The sequence below is a fragment of the Sorex araneus genome, chromosome 1 (genome assembly GCF_027595985.1).
Source record: "Sorex araneus isolate mSorAra2 chromosome 1, mSorAra2.pri, whole genome shotgun sequence".
Lineage (NCBI taxonomy): Eukaryota > Metazoa > Chordata > Mammalia > Eulipotyphla > Soricidae > Sorex > Sorex araneus.
In genome coordinates, this window is record NC_073302.1 from 397,733,538 (window position 1) to 397,748,895 (window position 15,358).

Genomic DNA, 15,358 nt, shown 5'->3' on the forward strand with positions numbered 1-15,358 from the left:
ATTGTTAGGAGTTCCCCACTAGAGTCAGACTGTTGTGAAGAGATATGAGGTCAGTTTTGGATTTCTGTATTTTAGCAACTAAGTCCAGGGAAATTTCTTCCAGATACTGGATCATTGCAAGCCTGTAACTCTCATCTGTGGTCCTCATAATATGATGGTCGCCACACCCTTCACCCCCGGCAAGGAAAAAGGAGAGAGAGAGAGAGAGAGAGAGAGAGAGAGAGAGAGAGAGAAATACCTTTCCCCTCCTGGGCATGCATGGGGCCAAGGCTTAGTTCTCAGTCTGGAGACATTCTGCAAGGAGCTGCCCATGCCGAAAGTAGTTTTGCTGGCCTCTGGAGTCATGCTCATGCAACTGCAGAGAGGCCGCACACGTGCGGTCCCCAGGATCACATTTTGGCAGCAAGCAGGGCCAGTGCCATCCACTTTCTACCAGGGATCACTTTTAAATAATAAGTTCTAGTTTATCTTAATGTTATACAAAAATAAAAGACGTAAATTATTATTTCATCAGAAATAATATAGTAAACTTTTTGGCCAGTCTTTAAACTTATTGTATTATATTTAATATCATTTGAAAAAAATTATCACCTAGTCCCTTTCAGAACTTGAACACATAGAAATCTTGAAAGGAGATGCTAAAGCTATTTTTCTTTATAAATTCTATTTTATTTTTAATAAGAATAGGTAAAATCTATATTTTACTTTATTTTAATTTATTCTTTCATTGAATCACCATGTAGAAAGTTACAAAGCTTTCAGATTTAAGTCTCAGTTTTACAATGCTCGAACATCCATCCCTTCACCAGTGCACATATTCTACCACCAAGAATCACAGTATACCTCCCCCACAACCCCCCACCTCCCCAGCCCCCCCACCTGTGTAACTGAGAAATTTCACTTTACTTTCACTTTACTTCTATTACATTCAATATTTCAACAGATAAAATCACTATTATTGTTTGGAGTTTCTCCGCTCTAAAGTCAGACCTGCTGAAAAGAAAACATTTGATAATTTGTCTTTAATTAACAAATTAACAAATTATCAAATATAAATTCTATTTTAGACACAAATCTTTTTAAGTAAATTATCAGTGTGTTTTCTAGCTGTTTCATTTGAAAGTTTTAGTTGACTTTTTCGGACATTGCAAATAATAGAGATTTTTAAATCTCATCTAGTAACTTCAGTGCAAGGTGGTTGCCTGAACTTGGAATAAATAAGTCAACAAAATGTATTCAGCCTTAAAAGGTAGCAGTTGTGTGGCACTTCATGGGTTGAATTTTGAAGGAGATAATTGGATTCAGAACTTGTCAAGGATTCTGAATTCCATGTCATAAATGAGTATTTTAGAAGAATTAGCAGTAAATGAAAGGTGTTTCCTTTGTGCTAGCACAAATAAGATTTTTCTTTCTTCCTTTGAGAAGCCACATTGAATGAGAGAATACACTAAGCGAGAGTCTAGCTGAATACCAAGGCCACTTTTTTTGAAAGCAAGTCTAGGAAGAATAGAAATATGTACGTGGCATTCTGCAGCAATTGCCATCGCAGTTCTTTTACTCTAGTCAGAATGGAGGTCCCAAAGTCAAGGTTTGCTTTGTCAGTCATCATTGCTTTTAATAGTGTTAGCCTTGAGCATCTATGAAATACTTTGTTTTGCAAAATCTAATTTTCTCTCAAAGAGTCCTTAAAATTTGACAGGAAATAAAGACTAATTTTGCTCTTAAATTAGCCATCAGATTCTTAGCTAAGTTCACTAGTTAAGGTTCAACGCAATCAACAGTCTACCAAATTGAAGTAATATGACTACCCATGTATTTGTAATCTACATTTAGATAAAAATTGTCTGAATATTAAAATTTTTCCAAACTGGTAAGTGAACTTAAAGCACATGGATGTAAAAAATTCATAATTTTGAAGGAAGAGAAAGGGGGTATTAATGGGTGTAGTATCACTGTATCACTGTCATCCCGTTGCTCATCAATTTGCTCGAGCGGACACCAGTAACGTCTCCATTTTGAGACTTGTTGTTACTGTGTTTGGCATATTGAAAGCGCCATGGGTAGCTTGCCAGGCTCTGCCATGAGGACGAGATACTCTCAGTAGCTTGAGGGGTGGAGGAATCGAACCCGGGCTGGCCGCGTGCAAGGCTAACTCCCTGCCACTGTGCTATCACTCCAGCCGGGGTATAGTATTAGCATATTAAATAATACATATGCCATATAGAATTGAAAGGAACTGGAGAGAGAGTACAAGATATAAGGCAATTGCCTTGCATACTACAGACCCTAAGCTGATTCTTGGCACCAGTACAGTCCCCAAGCACTGCCAGGGCTCACTACCAAGCACTGAGCCAGAAAGAACCCCTGAGAAGTGTTGTATGTGATCATCTCCCCAATAGAATTGAGAATATAACATTATTTATGTATGGATTTTTTTTTTAAATTTTCCATCAGTTTACAATACTCTATTAGTCTACAGTACTATATACATTTCAGAAAGTACAGGTTCATTTCTCCAGCTGCATATAAGCCTCACCCTACTTACTAACAAAGTTCTGGTGCCATTTCCATCAATTGATACACTTTTAAATATGCTAAACAATTTATAGAATGAGTTATAGAACTATTACCCATGTTTTTAAATATGTACTTTTAAATAAAAGCTAGTTATATTTGTAGCTAAGAATTATTTCAAATTCCTTTGAAAAAGACAACTTATTCTGGAAATCTTATATGAAACAGTATTTATCCTCTAATTTATATTGATACTTTCTCCGACTAAATAAAATCCTTTGAATTTTTATTTCTTGCTCTGAATATTCAAGTGGAGATGATGACTTACAGAAAATCATCAAGTTTTAAAATCCATGCTTATTTTTAATGAAAAATGGAAACTATTATCTGGTGAATTTCAATGAGTCCACTTGCCAGTATTTTTACTGTCTTCATAGCAAATGAACACAGTTTGAAAATACAAAATAATATATTTTGTGAAAATAATTGTTGAATTTTGTCTTCCATCATTAAATTTTTCTTCCATCATTAAAGTATATTATTTTAACTTTTTATTTTAAGTGATATTATGATAAAGGAACAGAGAAAATAAAAATACTTGCTGAGAAGTGAGAAAGACACAAACATAAAACAATGTAAACTACAAATACAACAAAAGAGCCCCACTAATAACATAATTTTTATAATATGAGTGGCTTTTTACCCAGTGGCAATGATAATTATTTTGATAAGTATCTTTTTAAATTCAGTTTTATACATTTTAATATGGGGCAGGTGATAGGAAAATGTTTTGTTTGTAAATGAAAGTGGTAGGAAGAGAAAAAAGATTTATTGTGTGTGTGTCTTTTTGTGTGTGTGACATGCCTTGTTTTAGCCCAGCTGATATCCTACAATAATTATATTATTTCATCATCTGCAGATTATCCTGCTCTCTCAGACTCACTTATTTGGAGTTCTACGCTAGTAGCATAGAAGTGGAGAAATGCTAGGCACCTAATTAATCCTGGATAAGCTATTTCATTTCCCAAGATAAGAGGATCAATGTCTGCTCATTTAAAGATAATAACATTATATCTTTGCTTGTCAAATATAATTTTTAATGCAGAGTGGAAAAATATAGCCAGTAACCTGAAAAACAGAAAATAATATTTATACATACCTATATTATTTTTTGTGATTTATATATTTTCTTTTACAATGTAGTTACTTTTAAAATGTTAAACAAAGTTGACTTTCCACGACAGTAGTTCACTATTTCAAGTTTTAGTGTTTCAACGCATTTGGCTTTGTTTGTGGGGCCACACATAGCTGTTCTCAAGGCTTACACCTGGCTCTGTGCTTAAAGATCATTCTTGGCAGTACTCAGGGGTCTATATGTGTTTTTGGAGGGTGGAATTTATCAGCTATATGCAAAGGATATGTCTTACTGTACTCTCTCTTTGACCCAGGTTTTTTTTTTTGTTTGCTTTGTTTTTATGATATATTAATTGTTTGTGTTTTAATTGTGTAGTTTAATGAATGACTTTCACTAGTTTAATGAATGACTTTGTTTGTGTATTAATTGTGTAGTTTAATGAATGACTTTCACTTTAAATATCTCTAATTAAGTACTGGGGACTCATGTTTTATTTATAGTATAAATTCCCTGAAATGGTGCATCAAAGAGTATGTGCATTTTGAAAGACAGGTGAAACCAAATTGTCCTCTTAGGAGGCTATGTAAGTTGTGCATACAGACAGTGGATGCTGTAAATTTTGATTATTTTTAGTTTTTGCTCTGCACATTCTGATAAAAAAAAAAACTGTGACTAACTGTAGGATAACATTGGTTTGTTCATTCTCGCTTGCCATAGGGAGCTTAGGTTTATCAGGTTGCACCCATTACAGTGCTCCTGAGGCACTCCTATTCCTCTGTGTTTATCTGTAAACTCTCTTTGTGCTCTACTTCCCCAACCAGTCAGTCACCTTTATCTTCTAATCAGACTCAGTTAACTTGTAAATATTGCTTTTCTCTTCTCCTTAAGTTTTTTTGTGTAGTTTATTCAGAGCAATGTCCTTTTAGTAGAGACACAGGAAGACAGTTAATGCTATGCTTTCTTAACTTGGGAGTTAATTGACTCCAAATAATATTCACTCCTTGGCATCTGTTTTCTCAATTTAATCCTCAATTGCCCAATGAGGGACTGGATGGACCCAGGGTAAGCTGTGAGCTAGCCTGGCATCGAAATGGGCCAGGCCAAGCATCATAATACTTAACTGTAAGTTAAGAGCATGGTCATGGACAAATTCTGTCATGATCCAAAAAGTAACAACTAGATTAGGACCCTGCTAGGGTTAGGAAAGTTTAATCTGGTTTGAGCACTTGTAGTCTGGGATCTATAGCAAAATGTCCCCAGGAGAGCCACCCTACAAGTTTAATGTATTTTTTACTGTGTCCATACAAAATCAAAATGACTAATATTAAGAAGTAGAATTAAGTTGAATGTTTAAATGGTTATTTGACTAAGGAAAGGAGAAAAACCCTTAGGTGGTATTTCGCTCTTGAGTGGATCTCCTGGCTGATCAGGAAAGGCTTTGATATGTTGACTGTTCTAAAGCAGACCTGGTTGTGGCTGCTACAGCCAAGGTTTGAGGGGTGTGAGAGACTAGAGGAGAGGAGGGAGGTAAGGACGGCCAATCAGAGGCATAGAGACTAGCATGAGAGACAGGGTGAGACTGGAATGGGGAGCTCAGTGAGAATGGAACAGGCACATGGGGAGACGAGAATAATGGCAACTGATGACCAACCGGCCTGACCCTCATTTCCTCCTTCATCCGCCCATGGCATTGGCCATCCTGGGTGGGAAGTGGCCCAAGACCACTAAATGCAGGCAGTGAGAGTAAGCCACGAGCTTCTTATTATTCATCTTATGAAAACACAATTAACAGTCATGATTACGCTCAAATATGCACAAGAAAGGGCCAGAGCAATAGCATGACAAGTAGGGTTCTTGCCCTGCACATGGTGGATTGGGATGATCTCTGGCCCCCCGTATGGCTCCCCTGATCACAAATGCAGAGCCAGGAGTAAGCACTACATGGGAGGCCTCCAAACCAAACTAAATTCACAAGAGAAGGCTGGAGAAACAGCTTAGTGGTTCGGGCAATTGCTTTGCATAAAGCCATCCTGGATTTGACCTCTGACACTGTATTTGATTCCTGGAGCACTGTTAGTGTGATCTCTGAGTGCAAAGCCAGGAGTAAGCCCTAAGCAATACCAGGTATGGCTCAAAAACAGGAACAAAAATTGCACAAGAGAAAATGAAAATACCTGTTTTCATCAGGCTTATAAATGGTTTTCAAGTACTTATTCTGCACATTTTTATTAAGAGCCTCACCCAGTGGTATTTGAAGGTCAAGGGTTGCAGGGGCTAGCCTGGAAATGGTGGGGTACAGAAGTTCAGGTCTGTTGGTATGGCACTCAGAATTGGATGAATATAGGGGCCACAAGAGCTACTCTGGATGAAGTTGAGGACCAGAGGCAAGGCAAGTGGTGCTAAGTATCAAACTCAAAGACTTGCATGTGCAAAACTTGAACCATATCCCTAACTCAGTTCTGCAAATGTTTTCTATACCTTGCTCATTTACAGATGAATTGATTTCAAGGAAAGCATTTAGAAATTGACTTGCATAATGACTTCTCTGTAAGAGATTTTTTCAAATGTATATATTGAAAGTTTTAAAACATAGCTCCATCATGAATATATTTCAGAGCTTGACTTTTTCCTAGCATATAAAAGTAGAAATTGGCAATCGGTCTTTCTAGCCAAATGCTAATTGTTCAGCTATCAGAGAAAACTGAAAAATTAGCATATTTGAGAATAAAACTTTATTAAAAGAGATAACAGCAGTTGCTTAATGTAAATTAAAGAGTCAAAGAATTGAAGAGATATTTAGAATAGATTAGAGATTAATGAATCTATCTGTATCATAAATAAACATGATGATTTGTTTCTAGAAGTATTACTGTAAAATTCATGAATGCTAAAAAGAAAAGGTATGATGTCCCTCTTTTTCTGTGATGCTTTGTATATTATTATAAATATTCATGAATAATGAGTATTAGTTGAAGGTATTGGTGTGAATATAAATTTCATATAACTGGCCACTCAGTGTTCATTGGATCATGCTTTTGAATATGAATTCACTCCTAGCTCAGAGGCACTGTGGATCTGCCCGAGCTCATGAATATTCACGTACACACAACTGATCTTTCTGAAAGTAATCACGTCTATAAAGATGGAAATCTTGTTAGTTTTCAATAATGAAAAATGCATTAGGAAGCTGGCCTCTGAACAATTTCACAATCCCCTTGTTTTCATTATTTTTGTGAATGATTAACTTTAAAATATCAACACATATGCTGTGCATATTTCTTGATAGTAGTTCTCCTTTCTTTTCCCCTAAAAAAAAAAATCTCGTGATTGCATTTGTTTATTTTATGTGCTAGGATCAAAGAAAGAAAAATAGAAGTGTAGCAGAATCCTCAGCACATTTATCCCAAGGACATATCCATTGTTTAGGCTTGGTAAATAGTGCCACATGCAAAACAACCAAATCTGCCATTCTCCTAGATATGGTACAGATTTTTTTAAATATAAAACCAGAGAGAGCAAGTGAATGAGAGAAAGAGACAAAGAGAGAGAGAGAGACAGAGACAGAGAGAGAGAGAAGGAAAGAGAGAGCGCTGTTCTGTGAGCACTCTAATTTTTTGGTGGATGGGGAGCACACGTGCAAAGCTCAGAGCTTACTCTGGCTCTGTGCTCAGGAATTATCCTGGCAGTGCTCAGGACACACATGTAACTCAGGTTGTCTACATGCAAGGAAAGCACCCTACCTGCCCATCATTTTGAAGAGAACTATTGTGGGTAATCATTTACTAAAGATAAAATAATATTTGGAGCCAATTAAAAATGAAAAATATTTGATCCAGAAGATCATACAAGGGTTAATGTACTTGGCATGCTCATGGCTGACCCTACTCAGTCCACATTTGGTCACCAGGTTACCACCAGGAGTGATGACCGACACTGAATCAGAAATAAGCCAGGAGCACCACTGCATGTAGCCCCAACACAAACAAAAATTAATAAATGAATAAACATTTTAAATAAGGGTTGTTATGATTATACAGGTTCTTAATTTTATAGTAGTTCAACTCATGTTACGTCTGAAATTTATTACTTCTTTTAATGAAGCCTTTCACTTGTAATACCTCTTTAACTCAACCAGTAGTTATAGATAGGTATCAAAATCAGTGGTCAGACAACAATTGGGACCATGTTGTATTATTAATTGAGCTAACCAGGAAAAAAAATAGAATGTTCAAGATAGTGATAAAGTATCCGCAACTTCCTCTTTCTAATTTTCTTAATTTGTCAGGCCTTCAAATAACTTTTTACCTTGTATACACACACATAAATAAATATGTATGTTTATATATTCTTGTTATTTAAACATGATTAATAAAACTGTGCTCCAGGAAAACAACTTTTTTCTTTTCTTCTTTTTTTCTTTTTTTTTAATTGAGTTATTGTGAGATATATAGTTACAAGGCTGTAGTCATACAATGTTGTATCACCCATCCCTCCACCAGTGTACATTTTCCACCACCAGTATCCCCAGTTTCCCTCTGGCCGCTCTCCCACCCTACCCCAGACTCTTTCTTAACCCCAACAGCAAGGTATTTTTATGTTATCCTTCTATAGAGAATTACCAGGAGTTGAAGTTAGAATGTTCAAACTGTCCCCATGGTGTCCTATGGGTGTCTACCTACAGGGAAAAAATACTTCTCACTCCTAACTCCCAGAGCTGTTTTCTGTTTCCCATATCAGCTGGGAGCAGTATGTGCCCCAGGGATCTTCCCAGTGTCTGGAGAAGTTTGCTTGTGAAAAACAGGGGGCGGTACTGACACCTAGCGGGTGGAAGGCAGAGATGCGGCTAACAGGCTCCAGGGCATAGAACAGGAACCGGCCCCATCCCAAAGACATCTCCGCTCCAAACTCTCACCACCGTACCATCACAGAAAAATATACGAAGCAGTAATGACAGGTCTGAAAGTTTTCGATAGCCACTGAATTAATGTACTTTTATAGAAAAAGGGCAATGAAAGTATGTAATGTTTCATAAGGAAGTGCAGATTGAGTTTTCAAAGATTCGTTTATGTTAACTAATTTTTCCCCCTTTTTATTATTAGCAACAATCGTGTTAAATGAACTGAATTGGACAAGTGCCTTAGATGAAGTCTTCAAAAAAAATCAACGGGAGGATCCCACGTTGTTGTGGCAGGTGTTCGGCAGCGCCACAGGCCTTGCCCGATATTATCCAGGTAAGTGAATAGTGATAGTTTCACTGGATGCTTGTTTAAGGTATCAGCACTGATGTGTCTTTAAAACCCTTTTAGCTTCTCCTGTATTGTATGAAGATGACTGTCTTATAGTGATTGTAGAAAAAAAGAGTATTCTCCCTGCCATGGCTGTAATCAAGCTGAAATTCACTTTATGCCAAAATACCAGAAACAGCTGGAGTGATTTGGTACCAGGACTGGACTGGACGTGACAGTGATTAAACTGTGGAACAAGTATCTTGAATGTATACCTGGAAAAAGTGGTTATCAGGACTTGAAAATTCTGAAATAGAGGCCCAGGGCTCAGAACGGACTATGATGAGCAATCAGTTCGAAAGCCAAATAGAATTTTTACATGAAATTGAAATATTTCTATTTAGTTTTCCAGACTATATTTCAAATGTGTGTTAGAAGATGATGCTTTCTAATTAGTGATTATTGATTTGATAAAATGAGTCTGATAGAAGACAAAATGAAATGTCAAGGAAAATGCAAAAAAGTTTCTTTGCTATCAGGTTTGATTAATTCTGAGGGCATCTGAATGCTGATAAATTCAATAAAGATGAATATATTTTACGAGTGAATATAAACCCTTTTGTGGCAGTCCTTATTTTTTATAAGGAGTAGATGGAGAAACAATATATAATAACAGCAACAACAAAAAGAAATTAATCTTGAGTTGATCCTGAGACCCTACTGAAAAGACTAAGTGAAATGTCTGTGTGGTACCTTAACTTCTTCACCTTTACAGAACATGATGACAGGTACAGCTATGTTTTCTTTTCCTAAGACATGGCCTCTGTTATGAGCAACATACTTGATAATTGAACTTTCACTGGCTACAGTATATAGGAGAATTCTGCTTGAGATGTGCATTTTCTGAACGTATTTAGCAATTAGAATTATCCAGCTTCAAAAAAATCACAATTTAAAAGGTGTCAGGTAGAAATTATATGTATACATAGCTTTGTGTGACAATAGTAATGAATGTGTGTGGGCTTCATCACACTTAATTATGTGAAAATGTTGAGATTGACAATTTTCATATATAGAAGGATATAAAGGAAAAATTACCATACTTATAACAACCAGATATAATGAATCTTGAAGCTATAGTATGTCTTTAAAAGTGTTGTACATATTTGATAAAATATGTCAGAAGTACAATTTTAAAATATAAGAATTATATATCTGACATTACATTCAGTGATACACTGATGTGAGAATACGTTATAAATAACTTCATTTTATAGCTTTTAAATATTAAAATATATTGCCTCATTACATTTTTATATATGAATTGCTGAGGGAAAAGCGATACAAGAGGAAATTGGCTCATAGTTCTGGAACTAGTGAGGCAATGAAATTGACATCAGTTTAGGTGAAGTAAAGGTCAAATTTAATTACATAAATTCTAGAGTAAACTGGACTAAATGAAGGTTATTTTTAAATTTATTTTATTACTGTAACATGGACTGGAGTGATAGCACAGCGGGTAGGGCATTTGCCTTGCATGCGGCCGACCCAGGTTCGATTCCTCTGTCCCTCTCGGAGAACCCGGCAAGCTACTGAGTATCCTGCCCGCATAGCAGAGCCTGGCAAGCTACCTGTGGTGTATTCGATATGCCAAAAACAGTAACAAGTCTCACAATTGAGACATTACTGGTGACCCCTGGAGCAAATTCATGAACAACGGGATGGCAGAACTACAGTGCTACAACATTGGCTAATAAGAGTAAATGGTTATATGTTCTAGTGGATCACTGTTTCCCTAACATACAAATTTCCAAAGTGCTAACATTTCCCATTCAAACTTTGGATCTTTCAACATACCGATATTCTCTATCATATACCATACATACCTCATGTTATACACACACACATATACACACAACCTGATAAACCCAGTTCTCTGGTTATGGTTTGTTTTCTTTAGACATTCTCTGTTCACTTGCTCTGTTTATTTACCACACATGAATGAGATCATCTTGTATTTTTTTCTCTTTTATTCTGAGCTAAGGCGTGGGATTCAGCCTCTACTTTCAAGGAAAGACACAACAAAGAGAAATCAATCTTGAGACATAGCCCAGATGCTCTGTAACTAGATGTTTGTCTTGTTACATCCCCCCAAGCATGCCCAGAATGATCCCTGAGCACCAGTGGGTGTGCCCTCCCTGCCAAATGTGGAAGGAAAACTAGGTGTCAAGAGTAGAAAGGAGGGACTGGAAAGATAACACAGCGGATAGGGCATTTACCTTGCACTTGGCTGACCCAATTTCGATTCCCAGCATCCCATATGGTCCCCTGGCCATTGGGTGTGATCCAAAAAGTAAAAAAAAAAAAAAAAAAAAAAAAAAAAAAAAACCTAGAAAGGAAAGGGCTATAGCTATAGTACAGTCAGTAGGGCATTTGTCTTGCATACTACCAACGAGGGATGATCCCCACCACCTCATGTTTCCACGAGCCTGCTAGGAGTAACCTCTGAGTGTAGAGCCAGGAGTTAAGTCCTGAGCATCATCAGGTATGATCCAAAAACCAAATGTATATATACATATATATGTTAAAGAGAAAGAAGGAAAGAGGGTATGTAATTGGAGCACTTACCAAATATGCCTCCTTATGTGCATATCAATTAATTTTAAACTTAGCAATTGCCCATCTTTTTAAACTTTAAATACAAATTGAGGGATGGATGATGGCTTTAGTCTTTTTTTTAAATCATGTGCATTTTATTTTTTCAAGTAAAATAGTTTTATTTAGAAAATGTTTCTAAAAGAAATATGAAAGGAGAGAAGAGAGGGAGAGATACATGTTGTTCAAGAAGGAACACGAGTTTCTGTAGAGAGGGAAATATCAAGAATACACATCATGGGTTCAGATATGGTAAATATGAAAGATGGACAGTGTACCCCACGTGCCTCTACAAGTTTGATTCTACGGTACGCTGCCATCATTTGGGAGTTTATATGTAGTTTGGGCCATTTTCAAGGGCAATCTGGAGCATATATTTGAAAGTGGGTCAATATTTTGTTTCCTGCCCTCTGAACATCAACTGTGTAAACAAGCCTGTACTCCCCTTTATTTTTTATATTTTTTAAATTTTTTTTTTACTTTTTGGCTCATACCTGGTGATGCACAGGGGTTACTACTGGCTTTGCACTCAGGAATTACTCCTGACAGTGCTCAGGGGACCGTATGGGATGCTGGCAATTGAACCCTGGTTGGCCGAGTGCAAGGCAAACCCCCTACCCGCTGTGCTATCATTCCAGCCCCAGTATCCCCCTTTAATAAAATGTTTTTTCTATGCAAGGGTTTGGCAAAAAAGTAAACTCAAAGGATTACTGGCAAGGAAAATTCATTGTTGTCATATTATTTAAATAGCTCTCTTAAATGCTATGAAATATATGTAATACAACTTAAATTTTTGTAAATCTGTTATATAGTTGTTTCTAAAACTTAATATAAAAGGTTAGGGGTTACAAAAAGTTGCACATAATATGTATAAGTTGGTGAGTTGAAGGTAAATATACATTCACAAAATGATCACCCAGTCAGTACTAATAATAGTTATAGTACCTAATTATAACCTCTAAAACCTCTAAAACTTTCTTTCTTCTATCACAATTATCAATTTTTATGTGTGATATGAACACTTGACATAAATAAGATTTGATTTCATTTCAAAATTTCAAGTATGTAATATGCTATTAACTATAGATATACTGAATATATATCTATAGTTGGCCTTATTCATCTCATAAAATTAAATTCATATCTTATCATTTATCTCTTTCCTCAGCCCTGGAAACCACCAACCTACCTTACTTCTATAAGTCTAACCATTTTATATTCTTCATATGGGTATTATCATGTGATATATGGGTATTATCATATGAAATAAGTATCTGACATTTCATCTATTATATCAGGATTCTTTCATATTATAAATGGTGGACTTATTTTCTTTACTAAGGTTTGAATGAGTTATCCTTTATGATAATCATGATAGAATTGACTATTTTTAACCAAATCATTAAGACATTGTTGTAATTTTAAAATGTGTTGCTGTATGTCTGTTTTTGCTGAAATGTGTTTAACACATTTAACACTTTTTTCAAGTATGTAGACTTTTTCAAGTGAAGTGATTTAGAAAATTTAGTAAATCATTTTCTCCACTTTGAATTTAACTTTATGACTTTAGAACATATTTAAATGCTATAAAATGTCACATACCTGGTTGCTATCTGTTATAGCAGAGGTCAGAGTGCAGGAAGAAATAACATTGCAGTGGATAGAGCACTTGCCGTGCAAGCAAGCGACTCAGGTTTGGCCTCCAGCATATAGGGTTCCCCGAGTGATTCTTTAGTGCAGAGCCATGAATAACCTCTGAGCGTCACCAAATGTGGACCCAAAACAAACAAAATAAACAAAGGTCAAAAATTGCTTTTTTAATACTGTTAATTGGGAGCAGAGTGATAGTACAACAAGTAGGGTAGTTGCCTTGCATGCAGTGTACCTAGGTTCAGTCGCATCACCCCTCATGTCCCCTAAACCCTCCAGGATTGATCCCTGAGCACAGAGCCATGAGCAAACACTGAGTACCAGCAGATATGACCTAAAAAGCAAACAGAAAATAAAGTAAAAAGATAAAAGTCAATAAATACTGTTTATTATCTTAATTAAAATAATAGGAATTGAATACAGACCTTTTTTGTTACAGAATTGAATGTCAATGAAAATAATTTTACTTTGTTCACTCTTCATGTAAGAAATTAATAACATAAATGAGTTTATGATTAGTTAGCAAAAAACCTGAATAATAATATGAAAGGAATTTTAAGCAGATGACTAAGCAATAATATCTTGCAGCAACTCTACATCAGAGAGTTGGGCAGAATGTGTATGTTTAAATGATGATTATTATTAGACTACCAGACTACTCGTGGAGTTAAAGATTAAAAAATAATTTTATTTTTTTAATACAAGAAATCCAAAGAAATCCAGAGATTACTTTGAGAATCCTTTTTTTTTTTTTTTTTGGCTTTTTGAGTCAAACCTGGCAATGCTCAGGGGTTACTCTTGGCTCTGCACTCAGGAATCACTCCTGTTGATGCTCGGGGTACCATATGGGATGCCAGTGATGGAACCCCAATTGACCACGTGTAAGATGAATGCCCTATCCACTATACTATTGCTCCACTTCCTACTTTGAGGATCTTTCATCATCATCATCATCATCATCATCATCATCATCATCATCATCATCATCATCATCCTGTTGATCGTCGATTTTCTCGAGCGGTCTCAGTACCGTCTCCATTCTTCCTAACCCTGAGATTTTAGAAGCCTCTCTTTACTTGTCCTTCTCAATGGTGCCACATTGGAGGCTCTTTCAGGGTCAGGGGAATTACCTTGAAGAAATGGATAAATTCCTGGATTCCTACAACCTCCCAGGACTGAATCAAAATTTGGATTACCTGAACAGACTAATCACCACCGAGGAAATTAAAATCATCCAGATGGATTGATTAGTGAATTCTTTCAAATCTTTAGAGAACCTACTGCTAGTATCCTTCAGTCTTTTCCAGGAAATTGAAGAAACAAAAACACTCCCAGTTTCTTTGAGGGAAATATCACCCTGATACCCAAAGCAGACAAAGCCAACACAAAAAGGAGAGAAAGAATTACAGGCCCATATCTCTGATGAAAACAGATGCAAAGGTCCTCAGCAGAATACCAGCATATAGAATCCAACAACTTAAGAAGATCATACATAATGACCAAGTAGGATTCATCCCAGGGATGTGAGGATGGTTTAACATTCACAAGTTAATACACAACATAATACACCAGATCAATAAAAGAAAAGATAAAACCCATCTGATGATATTGATAGATGCAGAGATCTAGCACCCTTTCATGATAAAAAAAAAAATCCCAACAAAAGGGAGTTGAACAAACATTCCTCAATATATTCAAAGCCATCTACCACGAGCCCACAGCAAGCATTATCCTCATTGGGGAAAAACAAAAAGCCTTCCCTCTAAAATCTCAAGACAAGGTTGCCCACTCTCACCACTCCTATGCAATATAGCACTGGAAGTATTTGCAATAAGCACTTAGGCAAGAAAAAGATATCAGGCATCTGGATAGGAAAGAAAGAAATCAAGTTTTCACTTGTTTGAAGATGGCATGTTACTATACTTGGACAGACTCTTAATTATTTTCCAGTTTGGTTGTTTTGTATGGGAATAAGCATCCAAAATATTTGCTGTCTGTCTTTTCTTCTCTACCCTTCTCTTTTCCTTTTTCTTTCTTCTTCTACTCCCTCCCTCCTATTTATCGCTCCAACTTAGAATGCAGGTAGCTATGTGATCCTCATACTGGAGAAAGACAGAGTCTTATTCATTTAAAAACTATTAGATAGTTGTTTAATTGTACTAAGTTCTGCTCTATCTTA

The 15,358-nt window shown here is 36.2% G+C and overlaps 1 protein-coding gene across 2 annotated transcripts in view; it reads left to right on the forward strand.

The window, feature by feature from the left end:
• Nucleotides 1-15,358, forward strand: part of CACNA2D1 (calcium voltage-gated channel auxiliary subunit alpha2delta 1) — a 459,233-nt gene that overhangs the window by 317,907 nt on the left and 125,968 nt on the right. For both annotated transcript variants that reach the window (XM_055124139.1, XM_055124138.1), the window contains exon 7: nucleotides 8,749-8,880. In XM_055124139.1, the coding sequence (XP_054980114.1) occupies nucleotides 8,749-8,880 (132 nt within the window). The remainder of the gene's footprint in view (nucleotides 1-8,748; nucleotides 8,881-15,358) is intronic.